General features: G+C 37.5%; 1 protein-coding gene across 4 annotated transcripts in view; it reads left to right on the forward strand.

The window, feature by feature from the left end:
- ASH1L (ASH1 like histone lysine methyltransferase) overlaps positions 1-25,596 on the forward strand; it is a 228,872-nt gene that overhangs the window by 134,798 nt on the left and 68,478 nt on the right. For all 4 annotated transcript variants that reach the window (XM_087441962.1, XM_087441966.1, XM_087441959.1 and 1 more), the window contains one exon: positions 25,031-25,125. In XM_087441962.1, coding sequence (XP_087298088.1) covers positions 25,031-25,125 — 95 coding nt within the window. The remainder of the gene's footprint in view (positions 1-25,030; positions 25,126-25,596) is intronic.

Consider the following 25,596-nt stretch of genomic DNA (forward strand, 5'->3'; position numbering starts at 1 on the left):
CAAGATGAGTAGTGTTCCCTAGATAGATGACAGGAGTGGTTGTACAACAACGTGAACGTACTTAATGCCACTGAATTGCACACTTAAAATTTATTAAAATGATAGATTTTATGTTGTATATATTTTACTACAATTTTTTTTTAAATAACTAATTTAAAAAATATATATCCCAACTTTGGAGGAAGAGCCATTGCCTCAACTGTGATATCTCTCTCTAATGTGTTATTTAGACTGCAAAATGATATAGCCTAACTCAGAAGCTATGATTTTTTTGGTGTTAATGTGTGGGAGTTGATTGAGATAACATTCTTATATCAGCCTAGAAGGAATTTCTGCATGGGACATAGTAAAACAAAAAGGAATTTATCAGAGCCTGTATAGTATCTCTTTGCATCCTAGTTCAGTTTTTTACTGGTCCTTAACTATCCGCTGAAGGTAAAACAAAATAATCACTAAAAAAGAAAAGTTTGTTCCATAAATTTTAGAAAATCAATTTAATGAGAACTTATCCCATACTATAAAGTTACCTAACTTTGTTCTAGGTGCTTCACAGAACAGTATAGCAGTAAGGACAAGGTCTGTCTCCTCAAAAAAATTTAGTTGAGGGCTGGCCCCGTGGCTTAGCGGTTAAGTGCACCCGCTCCGCTACTGGCGGCCCAGGTTTGGATCCCGGGCGTGCACCGACGCACCGCTTCTCCAGCCATGCTGAGGCCACGTCCCACATACAGCAACTAGAAGGATGTGCAGCTATGACATACAACTATCTACTGGGGCTTTGGCGGGGGAAAAGGAGGAGGATTGGCAATAGATGTTAGCTCAGAGCCAGTCTTCCTCAGCAAAAAGAGGAGGATTAGCATGGATGTTAGCTCAGGGCTGATCTTCCTCATTAAAAAAAAAAAAATTAGTTGTTAGAGAAAAAAGACTGAATTTTAAAGTATGAGGACCCTTTGATATAATGGTATCTAATGTTTTCCCACTGTCAACATAAGGACCAGCTGGAGGTCTTTTTAAAAATAAAGATTTCTAGGTCCTTCCTCAGGAAATGTGTGTCTCAAACTGTCAGTGCTATAAGAATTCAAGGAAGAGATAGGAAAATACAGTTTTGTGATGGAAATTGGAAATTAACGTGTCTTAAATAAAGTATGAAATTATGAATAACATCATCACTACTATAATAATGATAGCATTATAAACTAGGAATCTGGGAAGTGAAATACTTATAATACTTTTTACAAATACTTTTTAGTAGATCTGTAGTCACTTTTTTTGTAAGAACACAATATTAGCATTTTCCAACTTGAACATATCTTAGAAATTATCTAACCCACTTCTCTTGAGGCATAGAGAAGTAAATCTTGTATGCAATGGCACTACCTTTCCTGATGAAACTTTTATTTTTTTCCACAATATTTTATTTTGAAAATATTCAAATCTATGGCAGAATGAACACCTATAAACCCTAACCTAATTTATCAACATTTTGCAACATTTGCTTTATCTCTGTCTAGACACACACACACACACGCACAAATACACACTTATTGTGAGGGATGGTGTCTGGTGAAAATTTGGAAGTCAGTTGCAGACATTCACCTCTAAGCATTTCAGCAATTATCACGTAAGAACTAGGGTACTCTCCTACCTAATCATAGTAGCATTATTATACCTAAGAAAATAAGCAGTATTTTGATAATATCTAATATATAGCCTGTATTTATATTTTCCCTTTTGTCCTAAAATTTTCTTTTATAACAGTTTATTTTGTTTTGTCTTAATCTAGAATCCAAATAGATGTCATGTGTTACATGTGATTGTTATATCTGTCTCTTATTTTAATCTAGAATGGTCCCCATCTTTTGTTTTTTTATGAGCTTGACTTTTTTTTTTTTCTGCTGGGGAATATTCGCCCTGAGCTAACATCACTTGCCAATCTTCCTCTTTTTGTATGTGAGCCACCACCACAGCATCACCAATGACAGATAAGTGGTGTAGGTCCATTCCTGGGAAGTGAACCCAAGCCGCTGAAGCAGAGCACGCTGATCTTAACCACTAGGCCGCCAGGGCTGGCCCTATGAGATTGACCCTTTTTGAGGAACTCAGGCTTATTGTCTTGTAGAATGTGCTATATTCTGTATTTTTCTGATTATTTCTTCATGGTTAGATTTAGGTTAAATGATCTTGGCAGGAATATTACATATATGATATTTTATACTTCTTATTGCGTCCCACTTATCGTCCCATTGTTGATGATGCCATGTTTGATCACTTGGTTAAGGTGACATCCACCAAATCTCTCCAACGTAAAGATACATTCTTTTGTATTGTAATTGGTTGGTCAATCAGGAATTGATATTTGAGGCTGAGGCCTGGTCTCTAGCAATCTTTTTTATCTAATATTTTATCATCCATGATGATCCTTGCCTAAATTAGTGATTACATTGTTGAAAACTGGTAAGTTTCTAATTCTGTCATTCCTTCAACATTTATTAGCTGATATTTTCCTATGAAGACAGACTTTTACTTTTCTTCCTCTTTTACTCTCTATTTCTCTTTTCTTTTGAATATCATATGGACTCATGCATTTTTTAAAATTTAATATATAATAATCCCTTACTATCTTTTTGTGGAGAAATTGCCCACATTTCATTTTACCACAGGAGGCACTTTAAGCTGGGTTCTGTTTCCTTTAGACATGTCATCTTTGAGTACTTCCCTGCTTTCTGCCACAAAAAAGTGTCTTTCACCCTGTTTTGTTTTTGTTTTTACTTGCCTGCTGTTGTTTACCAGATTTACCTTGTTCTTTCTTAGCCTCAGATCTGGAATCATCTATTTCACCCAAGAAGCCCTGTTTTCTTTTAATGGGGATTATTATTTAGAAATCAAAACCTGGGTACTTGGTATGCTGTTTGCTATTAGAGTGTCATTGTTACTGTGGTGTCATTGCTTTCTAGGCCCTTTCAGACCAGTAAGTAAATGAGTATGTGTATGCATATACATTACATGTATTAATTTTCTATTACTGGGTAACAGGTTACAATAATTTTAGCACCTTAAAACATCACCCATTTATTATCTCACAGATTCCCTAGGAGTCCAGAGATTTTCCTTGGTGTTTCACAAGGCTGGAATCAAGGTATCAGTCAGGTCTGCAGTCTTACCTGAAGCTCGAGATTATTTTCCAAGCTCATATTCATTTTCTTGGAGTTGTAGAATTCGGTGGCTTGCTTCTTCAAGGCTAACAACAGAAAGAAAGTCTGCTTCTTCGAGACTCTGAGCTCAGGGAAAGTCTAAGCCTTTATTGAGATATAAGTCATATACCATACAGTTTACCCATTTTTTTTTTTTTTTGTGAGGAAGATCAGCCCTGTGCTAACATCTGCCAATCCCCTTCTTTTTTTGCTAAGGAAGACTGGCCCTGGGCTAACATTCGTGCCCATCTTCCGCCACTTTATATGGGACTCCACCACAGCATGGCTTGACAAGTGGTGCGTCGGTGTGCGCCTGGGATCCGAACCGGTGAACCCCGGGCCGCCGCGGTGGAGCGCACGCACTTAACTCCTTGTGCCACTGGGCCGGCCCCCAGTTTACCCATTTAAAGCACACAGTTCCATGACTTTTAGTATATTCACCGAATTCTACATCCATCACCACAATCAATTTGAGAACATTTTCATTATACCAAAAAGAAACCACACATCCCTTGGTGATCACCGCCTAATTTCCTCATCCCCCCCCAGGATTAGGCAACCATTCATCTACTTTCTGTCTATAGATTTGCCTGTTCTGGACATTTCATGTTTGGAGTCATACAATATGTGGTCCTTTGTGACTGATTTAGCATATTGTTTCCCAAGGTTCATCCATGCTGTAGCATGTATCATTTCTTTTTTGTCCTTTTTTCTTTTCTTTTTTTTTTTTTTGCCAGATAATATTCCATTGTAGATACACCACATACCACATTTTATTTATCCACTCACCAATTGATGGACACTTGGGTTATCTCCACTTTTTGGTTATCATGATTAATGCTGCTATGAACATTTGTGTACAGCCACGTTTTCTTTTTTACAGTTGCTTAATTTCTGAGTTTATGGATATATCATAGTTTATCCACCCAGTCTACTATGGGAAGGGCGTCTCAGTTGTTTCTAATATTTACTACCATAGATAATGCCCAATGAATAACCTTATCCATATTCTGTTTAATATTTTGGAGATATAGCCTAAGGGTATATTATAGAAGTGGAATTACTGGCTTAGATAGTAAGTATATGTATATGATTTTGTAAATATTGCCGAATTATGCTTCTATGGTGATTGAGTCCTTTTGTAGTCCTTCTAGAAATGTCTGAGAAGGCCTGTTTTCCCATAGCCTTGATTATGTTGTCAAACTTGTAAATTTTTACCAATTCGATAGGTGTGAAATGGTATCTCCAGGGAGTTTTAATTAGCATTTTTCTCATAAGTGAAATTGTTGAGCATCTTTTCATATGTGTACAGGCCATTTAATTACCTTTGTCTGTGATTTTACATGTGTTTTCCCCCATTTTTCTATCAAGTTGTTAAGTCTTTTTTTCCCCTAGATTTTTAAGAGTCTCATATATATGAAGAAGATTTGTCCTTTCTTTGTAGTATAAATTGCAAATATATTTTGTCAGTTTGTCTTTTGTGCTTATTGACCATGTGTCTGTTGTTATTCCAGTAGCACACTGTGTTGAACACTGTAGCTTTGTAGTAAATTTCAAATCAGGAAATACGATGCCTCTAACTTGGGCTATTATGAGTTCTTCCAACTTTCTTTAGCTAATTCTAGGTTCCTTGCTATTTCCATATGAACTTTATGATCAGCTTGTTGATTTCTGCAATAAAGCCAGCTGGGATTTTTGAAAAAATTTGTAGATCGATTTGGAGAGTTTTAGCATCTTAACAATATTGGGTATTCTGATCCATGACCATGGGATGTTTTTCTAGTTATTTAATATTTTAAAATTTAACAATGTTTTTTAGTTTTCAGCATATGTCTTGCACTTCGTTTAAGCATACTCCTAAGCATTTTATTCTTTTGATGCTATTGTAAATGGAATTTTTTAAATTTTATTTTGAGATGTTTATTGCTAGTATATAGATATACAATTGATTTTTGCATATTGATCGTGTATCTCACAACCTTGCTAAACTCAGTTCTTAGTCCTAACAGTCTTTTAATGGATTCTGTCGTTTGTCTCCAGACTTAGCTTATAATAATTGTTTTTGTCATGCAAACTTCCATATTTTCATGTAATTTAATTGTGTGGTTTTTTTTTTTTTAATCATGCTTCTGGATTTTTAAGTCATTATTAGAAAAGCTTCCCCCCACCCAAGTTTTAAAGGAATTAAGAAATTCAGCCTTGTTTTCTTCTAGTAATGTTTGGTTTCGATTTTCACATCTACTTCCCTGATGTATTTGGAATTTATTCTGGTATATAGTATTGGGCTGGGCTGTACTCATTGGCTAAACTGAAGAAGAGAGTTAATACTTACTGAGTGCCCACTATGTGCCGGTTACTTTGCGGAGCACTTATCTCATTTAATCCATTCAAGTACCCTGTGAGAGACCAGGTACTGTTATTGAAGGAGCTAAGGCTTAAAGAGATTAATTTGTCCAGAGTTATACAGCTAGTAAGTGGCATAGTTAATATTTGAATGGGGGCAGTAGCTGGTTGCAACATTTATACTTTTCACCACTTTACTATGCTTTTGAGGTCACCTTTTGATTGCAAAAAATAGCTGACTTGTCTAGAATATTTGATTAATTCTTAGTTTAGATGGGATGTTCACTCTAGATAAATGTGTATATTTTTACATTACATACTTTATAAGATAAAACATTAGGGCTGGTAAAGTCTGTATAGAAATCTGAAAATATAATCTTAACGTTTTATTTTATCTAAAAGTGTCATGGTCCTCAAAGGTTTTAAATTATTTTTTTTATTTTTTTCCCTCAAAGCCCCAGTAGATAGTTGTATGTCATAGATGCACATCCTTCTAGTTGCTGTACGTGGGACGCGGCCTCAGCATGGCTGGAGAAGCGGTGCGTCGGTGCGCGCCCGGGATCCGAACCCGGGCCACCAGCAGCGGAGCGCGCGCACTTAACCACTAAGCCACGTGGCCGGCCCTGTCCTCAAAGGTTTTATTTTTTTTATTTTTATTTTATTTTATTTATTTATTTTTTTATTTTTATTTTTTTTGTGAGGAAGATCAGCCCTGAGCTAACATCCATGCTAATCCTTCTCTTTTTGCTAAGGAAGACCAGCTCTGAGCTAACATCTGTTACCAGTCCTCCTCCTTCCCCCACCTCCCAAAGCCCCAGTAGATAGTTGTATGTCATAGTTGCACTTCCTTCTAGTTGCTGTATGTGGGATGCAGCCTCAGCATGGCTGGAGAAGCAGTGCGTCTGTGCCCGCCCGGGATCCGAACCCGGGCCACCAGTAGCAGAGTGCATGCACTTAACTGCTAAGCCATGGGGCCGGCCCTCAAAGGTTTTAAATTGTGAGGTAAAATGATTTTGATTGGAGGGTCAGGGAAAGATCACATTACAAAAACATTTTATATCCTCCCCTCCAAATTTTACATCCCTAGAACAAAAATACTGCCATGTTGTACATGAAAGAACGTTAAAGGGGTTTATGCTCCTTTTCTGTTGATTATGTTCAGAAATATTTTAACCCTGGTATGATTTACTATGATTCTAGACCATCTCTCCCTGTGGATAGTTGGTTATGCTAAAATAATGTAAATTTATAAGTTAAACAAAATAAAATAAAACTAGTAAAAAAATCTGTTATAGGAAGTAGTGTTGGTTGGTAGAGTGTTTTGAGAGAAATGTTAACATCTTCAGCAAGGTAGTTTGTGAAAATAGTATTTTAAAAAATTTAGCTGGGGCCGGACCGGTAGCCCGAGCGGTTAAGTGCACGTGCTCTGCTGCGGCAGCCCGGGGTTTGCTGGTTCGAATCCCGGGCGCGCACCAACACACTGCTTGACAAGCCATGCTCTGGCGGCGTCCCATATAAAGTGGAGGAAGATGGGCACAGATATTAGCCCAGGGCCAGTCTTCCTCAGCAAAAAAACAAGAGGAGGATTGGCAGATGTTAGCACAGGGCTGATCTCCTCACAGAAAAAAAAGAAAAAAGTTTAACTGCCAGTAAAATACAGAATAGATTGTCTAGGGAGAAAGAGGCTAAATTCAAGTGATTTTTAAATTCAGTAAGGGAAATGGATTAAGTTGTGGCTATAGAACTAGTCTCAAATCCCAACTCCAACACTTACTAGTTATGTGAATTTGGGCATGTTACTGAAACTAGGTGCTCAGTGTCCTCATCTAAAACATCGCACTGATGAAGTTACCTCCTTCATAGAGTTTTTCAGAGCTAAGTGCTTGACATATATGAAGTAAGTATTCAGTAAATTTTATTTATTGATTGATTGATTGATTGATTGTGATTTGAAGATCAGCCCTGAGCTAACATCCGTTGCCAATCCTCCTCTTTTTTTGCTGTGGAAGGTTGGTCCTGGCCTAACATCCGTGCCCATCTTCCTCCACTTTATATGGGACGCTGCCACAGCGTGGCTTGACAAGCGGTGCGTTGGTGCGCGCCCAGGATCCAAACCTGCGAACCCTGGACTGCCAAAGCGGAGCACGCGCACTTAACTGCCGTGCCACCAGGCCGGCCCCAATATTCAGTAAATTTTAAAAATGTCTAACATCATTGTCACTAATTTGTGACCTTGGATAAAATTAAGTCCTCTAAGACTCTTATTTCCACTTTCATACAGTGATATGACCTCCTCAGTATTGTTGTTCCTCTGCTCAGATTTTTTTTGAGATATAGTTATCTCCTACCTAATAACATCCAAAATTCTTAAATAATATTTAAGACCCACCATGATCTAGTGTAACCTGTTTTTTTAGCCTTATCTCCAATTATACTCCTTATATATTCATTCCTTTAGCTACAGCTTCTGATCATCTTCCCCAGTTTCTCCATCCTACACTTTTTTCTTGATGCTTGTCCTAGATGTTTGCTCTAAGTGGTAAAAACTACTGTCCCACTTCCCTTTTACTTGCCAAATCCCATTCATCCTTTCAAACCTTATTCAAAATCTGAAATGCTCCCTCATTAAATAAAAGTTTCCTTAATTCTTCTCTATTTGAAATTAATTTCAGTTTTCTTTTTCCTTTTGTAAAGCTTAATAGCATCTTAGGAGTTTTATCACATTTTGTTATGTGGTCTAGGCATATTTGCATACGTTTGTTCTTCCACCAGACTGTAAGCTTCTTTTGGCCATGGGTAAGCTTTGTTCGTCTTGTATGCCTTATAGAACTTAGCAGTCTGTTTTATATTTTATGAAAGGGAAAGAACCAACTGCCTGAATTCCTATAATATGTATGATTTAAAATCTGCTTAAAAAACTTTTAAATGCTAAAAGCAGTATCTGCACTCTTACTTGGTAACAAATATATAAGGAAATTATTATTTCACTTTATCCTTTTCATATTCACCCAAGGAAGACATTCTGAAATGTAGTAAATGCCCAATTTTGTCTTGAAAAGTTTGTAGTGTGTATGTGTGTATAAAATAAACAGTGTTTCTATGATTAACTATTATTACATTACAATTTGTATGCTCCCTTGACATTTACGAAGAGCTTTTACATACGTGCTCTATGTAAAAGTTATATTATATTTAAGTGCATCTGTGTCATAGTTCTAAACTGTTAGAGATTCAAATCACAACAATCTTTACGAGTATGTCCTGTTATGTTTTTCACTAGAATAGTGTTTTAGTATCAATACAATTTTTCTTTACCTCTCAGTATGATTTTGGTTCTATCTTTCCTGTGGTTATTTGGTGCTAAAGAAGTTTATACTTAATTAAACATTAATCTAAATAAATTCTTATTACCAAAGTAAATTAATTTGTTTTAAAATTTTTATTTAATATTTTCTGCAAGTACATCATATATTTGTTATCTATTTTTATGCATAGTCTATGATAACTTAAAGAAGATTGCAAGATTGTACAAAAACACTGTATTCTTCTCACCCAGATTAACCAAATGTTCTCCCAATTTTCTTTCTCCACCTCCCTCCTGTCTCCTCTCTCTCACACACACACACACGTATTTTTTCTCAGTTATTTGAAAAAAAGTTGTAGACATTTTGACCCTTACTTGTAAATATTTCAGTATGTATTTCTTAAGAACGAGGACATTTATCTTATATAAACAGAGTACAGATATTGAATTCAGGATCTTTAACATCACTACAGTACTGTTATATAGTATACATTTCATAATCACATTTCACTAATTGTGTCAGTAATGTCCTTTAAAACAATTTTTTTATAGTGATTCAGGATCCAGCCTATGATCATGCATTGCATTTAGTTGTCATGTCTCTTTTTTCTCCTTTAATTTGGAACAATTCCTTAGCTGTTCTTTGTCTTTCATCATATTGATATATTTATTTATTTATTTTGAGGAAGATTGGCCCTGAGCTAACATCTGATGCCAATCCTCCTCTATTTGCTGAGAAAGATTGGCCCTGGGCTAACATCCGTGCCTATCTTCCTCTGCTTTATATGGGATGCCGCCACAGCATGGCTTGACAAGCGGTGCGTCAGTGCACGCCCGGGATCCCAACCTGCGAACCCTGGGCTGGCGGAGCATGCACACTTAACCACTACACCACTGGGCCAGCCTCCCATATTGACATTTTTGAAGAGTACAGAAGAGTTGTTTCTTAGAAGGGCCTTAAATTTGAGTCTCATGTTTCTTCATGAATAGATGAAAGTTGTGCATTTTTGGCAGGAATACCACAAAAGTGACGTTTTCTTCTCAGTGAATCACATCAGGAAGCACATGATAATCACTGTGCCATTGGTGATATTAACTTGGATTGTTCAGTCACACTGACATCCAGCAGGTTTTCATTTTAAAGTTAAAGTTTTCCCTACTTAATAATAAGTAATATTTGGAGAGATGCTTTCAAAGTATGGAAATATCCTGCTCCTTATCAGACTTTCACCCAGTAGTTTTAGCATCTGTTATTGATTCTTGCCTGAATCAGTAATCACTGTGATATTACTGTATAAGTGGTTATTTTCTACCTCTGTCACCTTCTACATCTATTAATTGGAATTCTAGTGTAAGGAACAGCTTTCTCTTCACTCTTATTTATTATCGGTATCAACTCACAGATTCTTTCTTTATTTAATGGATTATAATTCATTACTGTCATTATTCATTTTCATGCTCAAATTGTCCCAGATTTGGCCAGTGGCAGCCCCTTCAAGTTTGGTCCTATCATTTTTTAATCCTTCCTTACTTTCTAGCACCCTTTCAAAAAATAAAATCAACAATCATGGATGGTTAAGAGAGGAGGATATTTTGAATGGAGATATATGATAAAGCAAAATTCTAATTATAGATTCTAGGTGGTGGATTTAAGAATTTTTGTACAGTTACTTTAAACTTCATCTGTGTTTGAAAAGGCTCATCAAAAAATGTTGGCAGAAAATCAGCAGGGCTGGAGGAAACTGCTTTGAGTGTCTTGTAAGTTTGAGCAAATGAGTAAATATATTGATGCAGTTGGCATCAGAGTTCTCTTTGTTGAAAGATGGTAAATATAGAATGGGGGAAGATGAAGAATAAACAATGTTGTATTGGCTTAAAATTATAGGTATGGTATAAATTTATGTACGTTGACTTTCTAAATTTTACATACATTTTTAATTGAGATATAATTGACATATAACATTATATTTCAAGTGTACAACATAATGATATGATATGATCACCACAGTAAATCTAGTTAACATCCATCACCACACATAGTTACAATTTTTTTTTTCTTGTGATAAGATATTTAAGATCTACTCTCTTAGCAACTTTCAAATATGCAATCACCATGCTATACATTACATCCCCAGGAATTATTTATTTCATAACTGGAAGTTTATACCTTTTGACCATCTTCACCACCCCTTCTCCTCTGCCTCTGGCAACCACCAATCTGTTCTTTGTATCTGAGTTTGGGTTGTTTTTTTTTTTTTTTTTTTGCTGAGGAAGATTCGCCCTGAGCTACTATCTGTGCCAGTCTTCCTCTGTTTTTTTATGTGGGTCGCCACCACAGCATGGCTGCCAGCGAGTGGTGTAGGTCCACACCTGGGAACTGAACCTGGGCCGCCAAAGGGGAGCATGCCAAACTTAACCACTAGGCCACAGGGACAGCCCCTGAGTTTGGTTTTTTGTTCGTTTAGATTTCATGTATAAGGCCGGCCCCGTGGCTTAGTGGTTAAGTGCACGTGCTCCGCTGCTGGCGGCCCAGGTTCGGATCCCAGGCGCGCACCGACGCACCGCTTCTCCGGCCGTGCTGAGGCCGCGTCCCACATATAGCAACTAGAAGAATGTGCAACTATGACATACAACTATCTACTGGGACTTTGGGGGAAAAAAAAGGAGGAGGATTGGCAATAGATGTTAGCTCAGAGCCGGTCTTCCTCAGCAAAAAGAGGAGGATTAGCATGGATGGTTAGCTCAGGGCTGATCTTCCTCACAAAAAAAAAATTTTTTTTCATGTATAAGTGAGAACCTACGGTATTTGTCTTTCTCTGATTTATCTCACTTAGTGTAATTGCCCTCAGGGTGCATCCATGTTGTCACAAATGACAGGATCTCCTTCTTTTTTATAGCTAAATAATATTTCATTGTATATATATAACACATTTTCTTTATCCATTCATCCATCAATGGACACTTAGGTTGTTTCCATTTCTTGGCTATTGTAAATAATGTTCCAGTGAACATGGGGATGCATATATCTCTTTGAGGTAGTGTTTTCATTTCCTTTGGATAAATACTCACAAGTGGCATTGCTGGATCATATGGTAGTTCTCTTTTTAATTTTGAGGAACTGCCGTAAGGTTTTACATAATGGCTACACCAATTTACATTCCCACCAACAGTGCACAAGGATTCCCTTTCTCCAATCCCCTCCAGCACTTGTTATTTCTTGTCCTTCGATTATAGCCATTCTAACAGGTGTGAGGTAGTATCTCATTTTGGTTTTGATTTGCATTTCCCTGATGATTAATGATGTTGAGCACCTTTTCCTGTACCTGTTGGCCTTCTGTATGTCTTCTTTGGAAAGATGCCTATTCAGATCCTATGTCCATTTTTTAATCAGATTATTAGTCTTTTTGCTATTGAGATGTATGAATTCTTTATCTATTTTGGATATTAACCCCTTATCAGATATGACTTGCAAATATTTTCTCCCATTCTATAGCTTGCCTTTTTATTTTGCTGATGGTTTCCTTTGCTGTGTAGAAGCTTTGTAGTTTAATGTTGTCCCACTTGTTTATTTTTGCTTTTGTTGCCTTTGCTTCTGGTGTCAAACCCAAAAAATCATTGTCAAGGAGCATAGGGGGTGTCAAGGAGCTTACCTCCTATGTTTTCTTCTAGAAGTTTTATGGTTTCAGGTCTTATATTTAAGTCTTTAATCAATTTTGAGTTGCTTTTGTGTATGGTGAAATCCAGTTTCATTGTTTTCCATATGGCTCTTCAGTTTTCCTGGCACCATTTATTGAAGAGACTGCCCTTTCCCCGGTGTATATTCTTGGCTCTTTTGTCATAAATTAATTGACCATACATGTGTGGGTTTATTTCTGGGCCCTCTGTTCTCTTCCATTCATCTGTATCTTTTTTTATGCCAATACCATACTGTTTTGATTACTGTAGCTTTGTAATATAGTTTGAAATCAAGAAGCATGATACCCTATCTTCATTCTTCTTTCTCAAGATTGCTTTGGCTATTCGGGGTCTTTTGTGGTTCCACAGAATTTTCAGGATTGTTTGTTTTATTTCTGTGAAAAATGCCATTGGAATTTTGACTTTAATTGCATTGAATTTGTAGATTGCTTTGGATAACATTTTAACGATACTAATTCTTTCAATCCATGATCACGCAAAATCTTTCCATTTCTATATGGCTCCTTCAATTTCTTTCATCAATGTCTTATAGTTTTCAGTGTACAAGTGTCTCACTTCCTTGGTTAAATTTATTCCTAGACAGGCTGGCCCCGTGGCTTAGCGGTTAAGTGCGTGCGCTCCGGTGCTGGCGGCCCGGGTTTGGATCCCGGACGCGGATCCTGGGCGCACACTGACGCACCGCTTCTCCGGCCATGCTGAGACCGCATCCCACGTACAGCAACTAGAAGGATGTGCAACTATGACATACAACTATCTACTGGGGCTTTGGGGGAAAATAAATAAATAAATAAATAAAAATTATTAAAAAAAAATTTATTCCTAGATATGTTTTATTCTTTTTGATGCTATTGCGAATGAGATTGTTTTCTTAATTTCTCCTTCTGATGGTTTGTTATTAATGTATAGAAATGCAACTGGTTTTTGTATTTTGATTTTGTGTCCTGCAACTCTACTGAATTCATCTATTAGTTCTAACAGTTCTTTGGTGGCGTCTTTAGGGTTTTCTATATATAATATCATGTCATCTGCAAATAGAGACAGTTTTACTTCTTTTTTTCCGATTTGGATGCCTTTTATTTCTTTTTCTTGCCTAATTGCTCTGGCTAGGACTTCCAATACTATGTTGAATAAAAATGGCGAAAGTGGGCATCCTTGTCTTGTTCCTGATCTTAGAGGAAAAGCACTGTTGAGTATGTTGCTGTGGGCTTGTCATATATGGCCTTTATTATGTTGACATACTTTCCCTTATATCCACTTTGTTGAGAGTTTTTGTCATAAATGGGTATTGAGTTTTGTCAGATGCTTTTTTGTCATCTATTGAGGTGATCATATGATTTTTATCCTTCATTTTGTTATTGTGATGTATTACATTGATTCATTTTGCAGATGTTGGACCACCTTTGCATCCCTGGAAAAAATGCCACTTGATCATGCTCTCTGGTTCTTTTAACGTATTACTGAATTTGGTTTGCTAATATTTTGTTGAGGATTTGTGCATATATGTTCATCAGGAATATTCTCCTGTAATTTTCTTTTCTTGTAGTGTCCTCGTGTGATTTTGGTATGAGAGTAATCCTGGCCTCATAAAATGAGTTTGGAAGTGTTCCCCCGTCTTCTGTTTTTTGCAAGTGTTTAAGAAGGATTGGTATTAATTCTTCTTTACATGTTGGGTAGAATTCACCAGTGAATCCATCTGGTCCTGTACATTTGCGTGTTGGGAGGTTTTGATTACTGGTTCAGTCTGCTTACTAGTTAATCAGGCTGTTCAGATTTTCTATTTCTTCATGATTCAGTCTTGGTAAGTTGTCATTTATAGGAATTTATTCATTTCTAGTCCATTTTATTGGTGTATAATTGTTCACAGTAATATCTTACCATCCTTTGTATCTCTGTGGTATCAGTTGTAATGTCTCCTTTTTCATTTCTTGAGTTTGAGTCCTCTCTTTTTCAAGGTGAGTTTAGCTAAAAGTTTGTTTGTCTTGTTTATCTTTTAAAAAACCAGCTCTTAGTTTCATTGATCTTTTCTATTGTCATTTTAGTCTCTATTTTATTTATTTCCATTCTAATCTTTTTTATTTCTTTCCTTCTAACTTTGGTCTTAGATTGTTCTTTTTCTAGTTCCTTGAGGTGTAAAGTTAGGTTGTTTATTTGAGATCTTTCTTGTTTCTTAATGTAGGTATTTATCACTATGAACTTCCCTCTTAGAACTGCTTTTGCTGCATCCTATAAGTTTTGGTATGTTGTTATTTCCATTTTCATTTGTCTGAAGATGTTTTTTGATTTCTTCATTGACTCACTGGTTGTTTAATCTGCTCATATTTGTGAATTCTCCACTTTTCTTCTTGTAATTATTTTTTGTGGTTGGAAAAGATGCTTGATGTGATTTTAGTCTTAAATTTATTTACCTTGTTTTGTGGCCTAACATATGATCTGTCTTGGAGTATGTTTCAGGTGCACTTGAGAAGAATGTGTCTTCTGTTGCTTTTGGCTGGAATTTTCTGTATATGTCTGTAAGTCTGCTTAAGTGTATTTAATTAGAAGCCTACCCCTTGAGGCCACAGCTGTGAAGATAAGCTAATAGACTTCTTTAATGGAGAGACTAGGCATTTCTGTCTGCTGCCTCTGTGCTGTGGCATGGGAGAGTAACTGGTTAAGAACTGTTTCTCTGTTACAGTCCTTTGGGGCATGTGAACCTAAGTTCCAATGGCCACCAGAGCCAGGTGATCAAAGGGTGTCCCCTGGTCAGCAGGTGCAAAAACCAGGGTTCCAGATATGTGCACAAGCTCCTTTCCATGAGATACCATTGACCTGGAGTGAGGCAGAACAAGAGCACGAAGATGCCACCCACCGCCTCCACAGTCTTTGGAGACTATTTCAGTCTCCCCCTAGATGTGTATTAAATTAGATGCCTGCCTCTCAAGCCAACGCTTTAAGATAAGCAAATAGGCTTCTTTCATAGAAAGACTGGAAGCGTTTCAGTCAGCTGCCTCTACACTGCACCCTGGGGTGGGTAGCCATAGTGCGTCCATGCGAGCCCTTTAAGAACTGTTTTTCAGTTTGCTATAGTCTTGTGAGTCTCATGGGTACAAACACCGTTGGCTTTCAGAGGTAGACGTTTTAGGGGCCCATCTCTCAGGTGTAGGTCTTTTTTTTTTTTTTTTTTAAAGGATAATTTTATTCTACTCTTTTTTTTTTTTTTCCCCCAAAGCCCCAGTAGATAGTTGTACGTCATAGTTGCACATCCTTCTAGTTGCTGTATGTGGGATGTGGCCTCAGCATGGCTGGAGAAGCGGTGCGGTGCGTCGGTGCACACCTGGGATCTGAACCAGGGCTGCCAGCAGCAGAGGGCACGCACCCAACCGCTAAGCCATGGGGCCGGCCCTCAGGTGTAGGTCTTAAAAGTTGGAGTTCCAGTTGTGGGGTTCAAACCTTTTGCTCCTCAGGAAGAAGCTCAGAGTTGCGAGTTCCATGGCCGGCCCAGTGGTGTTGTGGTTAAGTTCGTGTGCTCCACTTTGGTGGCCTGGGGTTCGCATGTTCGAATCTGGGACGTGGACCAGCACACCACTCATCAAGCCATGCTATGGCGCCATCCCACATACACAATGGAGGAAGATGGGCACAGATGTTAGCTCAGGACCAATCTTCCTCACCAAAAAAAAAAAAAAAAAAGAGTTCTCTCCCAATTGTGGGTCACCGCTCCCAGGGTGAGGTTTGTGGCAAGATTGTGTCTCAGCCTCTCCTACCCGTTTTGTTGGTTTTTCCTTGTTCACCCAGTGTGTAGGAGTTGCTCAGCTAGTTTTAGCATTCTTTCAGAGGGAATTGTTTCATATGTAGCTGTAGATTTGGTGTGTCTTTAGGAGGAGGTGATTTCAGGATCTTCCTTTATCACCATCCTGAACCAGAACCGCTACGTACATTTATTTGTTTGTTTGTTTATTAATCATTGAACCATATGAAAGTCTCACTTTTCTCCAGCTCTCTTAGCTGAAAGAGCATAAAGGCAGTGATAACCCACTAGTGGTGAGCATACTTAGTATATAGAGTTTGGTTTCTAAATACCATTTCCCACTAAAAAGCACTAGAGCTCCTTGGAGAAATGACTGATTCATGGTTTGGTTGGGGAAAGCACAAGGTGAGCCTGAAATATCCTGTTCATACCAATTTTATTGCAAGTTAGTATGGAAATAATGTTTGACTAAACTGAGAAATAGCCAAATTAACATGTACTATGATTTTCTGATATACAACCATGCTAAATTTCTTTTTGTCCTGAATCCAGGTACAAGGAATTACGAGAGCAATATTTTATTTCTTAAAGATCACCTATAAATCCAACTAAGGTTTTTTCTTCCCAACAACCCCTCTAACATATCATTCATTCCCTTTTACTTTATAGTTTTCTTATCTGCGTTATTAGTTTATGGTTTTCATATCTGAATGGCTATTAACATGGGTAGCAAAATTTGTGAATGAAAGATATTATGACAAGTATCCCCTTTGATCTCTTAATTCTCTGATGTTTATATTTAGGAATTTGCAATTGATTTTCCTTGTTTAATCTTTGTCCATTTCATCTTTGATTAAAAGTCTTCTCTGATTTTATTTTATGTTTTAATGTTTCAATAGTTTTACTTTTAGCTAATGTAACAAAGATTGTATAATTCTAATCAGAATTTTAGTGGCTGTCTATTAGCTGAAAATATAGTACAGGTTGCTAGGAAGTGGCTTTCATTTGCTTTTTTTTTTTTTTTTACTTTTTGTGAGGAAGATCAGCCGTGAGCTAACATCTGATGCCAATCCTTTTTTTCTTTTTTTTGCTGAGGAAGATTGGCCCTGGGCTAACATCCATGCCCATCTTCCTCTACTTTATATGCGATGCCACCACAGCATGGCTTGACAAGCGGTGCATCGCTGCACGCCTGGGATTCGAACCTGCTAACCCTGGGCCACCGAAGTGGAGCGCGTGCACTTAACTGCTGCACCACTGGGCTGGCCCTCATTTGCCTTTTGAATTCCAACTACACTTGGGAAAATTCCTTTGTCACCATAGTGACTTAAAGTTTTAAGTACATGTTCTAATCTGTGGATTTGTTCCCAAGTTGTTTCTCAGCCATTTACTATGAGTGATGTGTAGCTAATGCATTAGTGTTTAGAAGTTACTCTATGAGTCATTTCTATAATCAGCAGACAAAAAAAAAGAACATAAGCTTAATGAAGCTTATCTTTGTTAAAGAAAGACTAGAAACAAAGAAAGAAAAAAATATATGATTCCCAAAAAAGTTGCAAGTGAATCCAGGCTTTAGAAGAAGTACTCTTCTTATGAAAAATTGAGTAGGTATTCATCAGTGAAACACACAAACAAGAATACCAAGTTTAGGGCCTGCCCAGTGGTGTAGCAGTTAAGTTCGCGCCTTTCGCTTCTGCAGCCAGTGGTTCGCTGGTTCGGATCCTAGGCGCAGACCTACTCACTGCTCATCAAGCCGTGCTGAGGCAGCATCCCATATAGAAGAGCAACATCTCTATAACTATGATACACAACTATGTACGGGGGCTTTGGGGAGGTAAAAAAAGAGTAAGACTGGCAACGGATGTTAGCACAGGCCAGTTTTCTTCAAAAAAAAGAATACCAAGTTTACATTTGTCTCTTCTTGGTGGAAAAAAACATCAGTTTTCTCACATGATTATTATATTCACAAAGACCATAGCGTCACATCTCTTCAGACATGAGCATTGCAAAAATTAGGGACAAAATTGTTAGGGAAGCTAGTAACCTATCCGAAATGGCTGTCATGTAAGGTGTCAGTTTTACTTGCACAGTCCCTCTTTGTAGTTAAGTCCCTACCTCTAAGATGGAGATTTTACCGCATGTTCTGATTCAGTATCATTAATTTGATGTTTATGTGACCAGTTTTATTTACATATATTTAATGTACCATGCTGATTAATGAAGATCTCCTTGTGTTTATGGTTACTACAACTAGAGTAACATACTTTTAAGGCTTCAGAATCAGCTTTTGCTTGGAAACCTTTATAAAAGTTTTAATTTACTTTTGTGTGTCAAAACTATTTTATTGCCCTTATCAACTCACCTGCCAAGATCAGGAACCAAAAACCTTCCAACTTACCTCTATCAAGTTTCACTTGGAGGGCCGGCCCGTGGCTTAGCGGTTAAGTGCGTGTGCTCCGCTGCTGGCAGCCCGGGTTCGGATCCCGGGTGCGCACCGACACACCGCTTCTCCGGCCATGCTGAGGCCGTGTCCCACGTACAGCAACTAGAAGGATGTGAAACTATGATGTACAACTATCTACTGGGGCTTTGGGGGGGGAAATAAGTAAATAAATAAAATTATAAAAAAAAAAAAAGTTTCACTTGGAGGACCTATAACTTTTGTCTGAAATCTCCAGATTTGTCAGCATTCCTGGCCTGCCGAGAAGTGACATTACTTTCTCCCTTTATATTATGGGATTTCATAAGCCGTAGAGCGGATAGCAGGCCAGTTTCCTGAGAAGACTTCATAGGTATCATTTATACTTATGAAGTATACTTCTTGGGCCAGCCCTGTGGCTTAGCAGTTAAGTGCGCGCACTCCACTACTGGCAGCCCAGGTTCGGATCCCGGGCGCGCACCAGCGCACCGCTTCTCCAGCCATGCTGAGGCCACATCCCACATATAGCAACTAGAAGGATGTGCAACTATGACATACAATTGTCTACTGGGGCTTTGGGGAAAAAAAGGAGGAGGATTGGCAATAGATGTTAGCTCAGCCGGTCTTCCTCAGCAAAAAGAGGAAGATTAGCACGGATGTTAGCTCAGGGGTGATCTTCCTCACAAAAAAAAAAAAAAAAAAAATTAAAAAAAAAAAAGTATACTTCTTTTCCATATTAGTGATCTTGTCATACAAAATTAAGTTAGATTATTCATGGTTACGAATTTGGTTTATCCAGTTATATATCTTTTTGAACCTATATAATTAATTGAACCTATATAATTAACTGTGTAGTCATGGAAAGTATAGGAACTGTGAGATAATAGAAAATATACATACTGGTCTCTGCTCCCAGTTCCTGGCACTTAGCTCCTAAAACCCATGTAATTTCCTAAGTGATAAGAGTACTAGGAGCATCTCTTGTTCTAATATTTGTCTTTGCTTCTGTCCCTGACACAGGGCTCCTAAATCCATTGTAAATTCCTAAGTGAGAAGAACACTAGGAGCATCTCTTGTTTTAATGAAGCAACTCTGGGTGGGCTCTTGAATAGCTCCTGGATGAGGGCTGGTCACCAGAAAGACCAGGCTGTGATTAGAAGCTTGGGACTTTTCAGTCCCACCCCCACCCCCATTCTCCAGAGACGGGAGAGGGCCTGGAAATTGGAGTTAATAATTGAACATGCCTATGTGAGGAAGCCTCCATAAAATCCCGATAATACTGGGTTCGGAGAGCTTCCGTGTTGGCAAACAGTTGAAGGTACGGGGAGAGTGGCATACCCAGAGAGGGCATGGAAGCCTTGTGCCCCTTCCCTCATATCTTGCCCCATACATCTCTTCTATCTGGATGTTCATCTGTATCCTTTATCACATCCTTTAATAAGCTGGTAAATTTTAGTAAGTGTTTCACTGAGTTCTGTGAGCCACTCTAGCAAATTAATCAAACCTGAGGAGGGTGTCATGGGAACCTCAGATTTGTAGCCAAATGAGGCTGAAGTTGTGGGTAACCTAGGGACCTACTACTTGCTGTTGGCATCTGAAGTAGAGTGGGAGCAATCTTGTGGGACTGAGCCCTTAGCCTGTGGGATCTGACACTATCTCCAGGTAGATGGTGTTAGAATTGAGTTAAATTGTAGGACACACAGCTGGTGTCTCAGAGAATCGCTTGGTGTGGGGAAAAACCTCTGCATATTCGGTGACCAGAAGTGTCAGAAGTAAAGTGTTCTGTGTAAAAGTAAAGGGAGACACACAGGAAAGAAATTTATAGTAGGGAAGAACTAGGTTTCCCTACATAGGAAGGAAAAAATTCAGTTGTTTTTCTAAATAGGAGTATAAAAAGCACTTTACATTATATATAATATTCTAAATAATTTTCAAGATAGGCCAATCAACATGTATCTTTTATTTACTTTTTTTTTTTTTTTTTTTTACAGAAATTTTATTGAGTGTTCCTGCAGGCTTATAATCTATATTAAGAACTTTTACAGTACATTTCTTCTAAACATAAAGGCTTTTGGAATAATATACCAGTTAAGAGTATTTCATTCCAATTTGTTATAAGCATAGCCTATTAACTTGAGGGTTATAGAAAGATTGAGAAGAAAGAAAAGGTCTTTATCATACACTCATTAAAAATACAATGTTTACCACAATTATATCTCTTCAGTCCCAGGTAATTAATTCTTATTTCACTGGTCTTGAGTTAAGCAGTCTACTTTCACAAAGTCATTTGTTGCCTCGCTAAAAATATCCTGAAAGTTCTAACTCTGTTTCCTTTTTACAATCGAACAGGTGTCTGTTTGAGATGATACTGTCAGCTAATACAGGGAAATCTGTACCCGTAGTTCTATTCCCGATAGTATCATTAGTCAAAAATAACTGATACACTCATTTACTGAGGCCTTTTTGTTGTTTCTTTTGATGTTCAATCTCAGTTTTTGCTTGTAGCTGAGGCTTTTGGGCAATTGTATGAAAAAATCAGAAACCACCTTTAGATGATAAGAATAAATGGCTTTGGTTAACCTATTATAATTACCAGTAATATCATAAAGAATGGAAGCGGAATCCTTTGTATAATCATTCATAAAGATTTAACCAAATATTACTCAGAATGAAAACGTTATTATAGAAAGCAAAGGAACTCACAATTCTCCAGGCACTTCTAATGTATCCAATAAAATGTATGTTATGGTTATCATCAACTGACAAGGATATTCAAACCTAGAAAACAAAAATCTTTCTTGATAAAGAGGATACAGTTTTTGACAGTTATTGTTCCAGTCCAGTAGGACTAGGACTAATGGGAACATTAGTATGCTTTTCTGCAACCTTAAAAGTACACAATAGCTAAAACATATTCACATTAAGAAAATATTCTCAGGGCCGGCCCCGTGGCTTAGCGGTTAAGTGCGTGCTCTCCGCTGCCGGCGGCCCGGGTTCGGATCCCGGGTGCGCACCGAGGCACCACTCCTCCGGCCATGCTGAGGCCGCGTCCCGCATACAGCAGCTAGAAGGATGTGCAGTTATGACAGACAACTATGTACTGGGGCTTTGGGGGAAAAATAAATAAATAAAATCTTTAAAAAAAAAAAAAAGAAAAGAAAATATTCTCACATTTAATTAACCTAGGGAACTTGAACTTCTTTTTGATTCACCGATTCCTCATATTATTTGTTTGACAAACAGGACAGCTCTTAGAATAGTGATGTGTTGATTAAAATCTGGAGTTGACCAGAAATCCCCTCATCCTCTTTTTTCATACGATTTGGAAGCAAGCCCTTGCTGTGACTCAACAGCTGTCTGGGAAACTTCAAAGATAGTTTGAGTATAGAAAACATCTTAATTGCTTTATTATTTTGAGTTTGGGCCTAGATTATAGGTGACAAGATTTGAAAATAAGGTGATAAATGCCTAAAGCCAAGAAGTGGTTATAGATAATATTTAAGATAAACATAATAGCAACTAACAATGATTATTAGGAACCTCAGCTTTTTCTGTTTTTCTCTTAAATATTTATATACTTTTCTCCTTTTGATGGTGGATTTCCCACCAGTGTTTGAATTAGATATCCCTATATTGCATCCAAATGGTAAATTATTAAAACTAATAATTTACCAAAGAGAGAGAAAGCTGGCCACAAATACTGAATGCGTTATATTTATAGATAGGACATTATGAAAGGCAACTTACCTTCTTTTGATAAGAAGAGCAAAAGGATTTTTTCATTTGTATACATATACGTAGAATTAGTGGTCTCATTTTTGGCAACTTCAACCATTGGTCAAAAGTAAACAGCTATCACAGAAACTTACTTCCAGCTTACTGTAAGTTATGGCAGTTCTGTATCTGAAGTGGCTACTCTTCGTTCCTGCATGTATGAAGATTTTTCTCCTGAGTGATTTGAACTAATAGTGACATACAAAGAAATGAATACCACAGGAAAATGCCAGCAGTGTTCAGAATCTCCAAGACAAACTGACAGAGACAACCAAATTCTCTCTGTTAATCTGCCACTCTACAGAGCTCACACAAAACAGAGTATTAAAAACATGAGAGATTGATTCCCATGTTGTTATCACCAACAGGGAAATAAACGGCCATGCCTAAATTAAAACCAAAATTAGACTTGGCCAAGAACTAGAAAAGCAATTTCTCACATGATTATTTTATCCATAATGGTATCACGTATCTTAGGCAGCAGCATTGCAAAATCGAGGATAAAATTGTTTTTGTTAGGGAGTCAGTCAGTAATTGATGGGATGTATTCAGAGTTTCATTTATTTTTGGGACTAGCACTATGCAAGTTGACCCTAAATTTTTTTTATGGTTTTGTGTGTTTAGTCACTTCAGGGTGCCAAGTATTTTCTTCCCTGACTAGTGTCTATTATGTGCTTCCTTATCCTAACAGCAGCAGGGTAAAATGTCAGTTTTGCTTCCGTTTCTGTTTTAGCTAAATGAAACCTTTAATGTTCTCTATTTAATTAGTTTGTGTAAATCTTGAATCTAATAAGATGTAGACCAAATTTTCTCTCATACAGCATGCTTGGTTGCAAACGCAGTTGTTTTCTTGATCTATTTGACTTTGACTGATAATGAAGAAATGTAACTTTTAGTTGAGTTAAAACATTTGTCTTTCTGTTCATAATCATTATTTTGGATAAGTTTTTTTAAATGAGAAAAGTGGTCTTTAGATATAAGTAGAACAATCTGTTATCTTTCCTTTCCTTGTTTGTAACTATTTCCCAGACTCCTTACCACTGCTTTAAAAACTTTGCGTGACCTAGTTTCTGTCTTCATCTGGACTACTTTAGCCTCATTTTATTTTCCTTAATTCTCCAATCTCATTCTGACTTTGATCTTATACCAGCTATTTCCCCTGCCTGATCTTCCTTCATTTCCCAGATCCTCTTGTGACTGATATCTCAGTAACATTACATCTTAGCTTAGTGTCACTTCCTTAGAAAAGCCTTTCCAAGTTACTCTCTATTTATCATTTTTTAATTATTTGCCTGGCATTTATTATTATCTGATTTTTTTTCTGTTTTCTTATTTCCTTACCATCTATCTACCCAAGTGGAATGTAAACTGTCTTATTCACCACTGTTTCTTAGCACTTAGAACAGAACCTGGACTCAGTTGAGTGCTCAGTAATTGTTGAATAAGTAAATGAATGATCCGCTAGAATCAGTCTTCAAATTTAAGAACTTGAGGTTCTACAAATAACTTACTTCTTTGGGCCTCAATTTTCTCATCTGCAAAATGTGTATTAGTATACGTATTTGTTACAAGATATGATAAACTAGACTTGTTCTTTTAAAAGGCAGTGTGTTGTAATTCATAGAGAAAAGAAATACATCAGCCTTGCCTTATTTACTGGAGCTTTAAGCCAAAATAAAATCAGAGTACACCAAATGAGGCTCTCTTGAGGCCCTGTTTTCTTTCCTCTTACTTCTCATTTCCTTTTTTTCCTTTCCTTTCATATATTTGTGAAATCTCCTGAGCTTGATTTCATACCAAACATTAAGAACACAGACCAGTAAAATGAGTGGAAGAGGTAAGCCTATAGGGACATTGTGAAATAAAATAAAGAGAATAGTAAGTGAGTAGGAGTTGAACAAGAAACTGAGGTTTTCATCTTAAATCTTCTTACCAACTACTAAAATTAAGGCAAGTCACTTAACCTTGTAGAGCATCTGTTTTCAAGTCTGTAAACTAGAGCTAACATTTCCTCTTACCTACTTCACAGATTGATATAAATGATAATATGTGAGAGTACTTTAATTTTTTTTTTTCCCCCAAAGCCCCAGTAGATAGTTGTACGTCATAGCTGCACATCCTTCCAGTTGCTGTATGTGGGGCGCAGCCTCAGCATGGCTGGAGAAGCTGTGCGTTGGTGCACGCCCGGGATCTGAACCCCGGGCCACCAGTAGCAGAGCGCGTGCACTTAACCGCTAAGCCACGGGGCCGGCCCTGTGAGAGTACTTTATAAACTACAAAGCATTAACCAAATCTAAGGTAATCATTATGATTAGATCTGAAATTTAGGTTCCTTTTGCAGAACTGTTAGAGAATGCTAACAAGGCTCTTTCTTATGTATAATTCCTAAAAGCAATTCCAGAAATGTAAATTTTAAAAATATATGAAAGTACTTGGTATCCTTCCCCCAAAAAATGTACATTTAAGATTTAAGCCACTGTTAAAACAAATACTCTTGATAGAGTGATCTGTTTTCTATATTTGACCACAGGAGGAAATTTCATTGCCTCTGACTGTTTTCCATTCTTTTCTCATCACAGCCCAAAGAGCCGGTTGATCCAATTAAAGAAAGAGAAGCTGGAATACACTCCAGGAGAGCATGAATATGGATTATTCCCAGCTCCCATTCATGTTGGTGAGTACTCAGTATACACAATATATTGCTGAGGATAAATAGTATTTTCTTGAGTCTGGGTGAAATGTATTTGTGCTCTTATTATTTCCACATCTCCAGTGGGGTCAAGGTCTTTTCTTTACTGTTAAATTTATGCTCAACTGAAGAATTCTGCAAACTCTTTGCTGTCTAGGAGTCAAAATGATGTAAAACTTATTCACTGGAGTTTCAATAAACAGCACTATAACTGTAGCATTTGATTCTGAAAGTATGTCACCTAGGAAAACCCAACTGTTCATCAGTTCAGTTTCAGATGTTTTCCATGTTCAAAAGGAGCGAGCTGATTTGTAGATATGTAATAATCAAAAGAGGGGGCCCCACTGCTTCTGATCATTGATCCGCTTGAAAACAGAGCAAGATATGGGCAGGCCTGGTGGCGTAGTGGTTAAGTGCACGCACTCCGCTGCAGCAGCCCGAGGGTTCGCAGCTTCT

Source organism: Ceratotherium simum, chromosome 2 (genome assembly GCF_057802395.1).
Source record: "Ceratotherium simum simum isolate JZ-2026a chromosome 2, ASM5780239v1, whole genome shotgun sequence".
In the NCBI taxonomy this organism is placed as follows: Eukaryota; Metazoa; Chordata; class Mammalia; order Perissodactyla; family Rhinocerotidae; genus Ceratotherium; species Ceratotherium simum.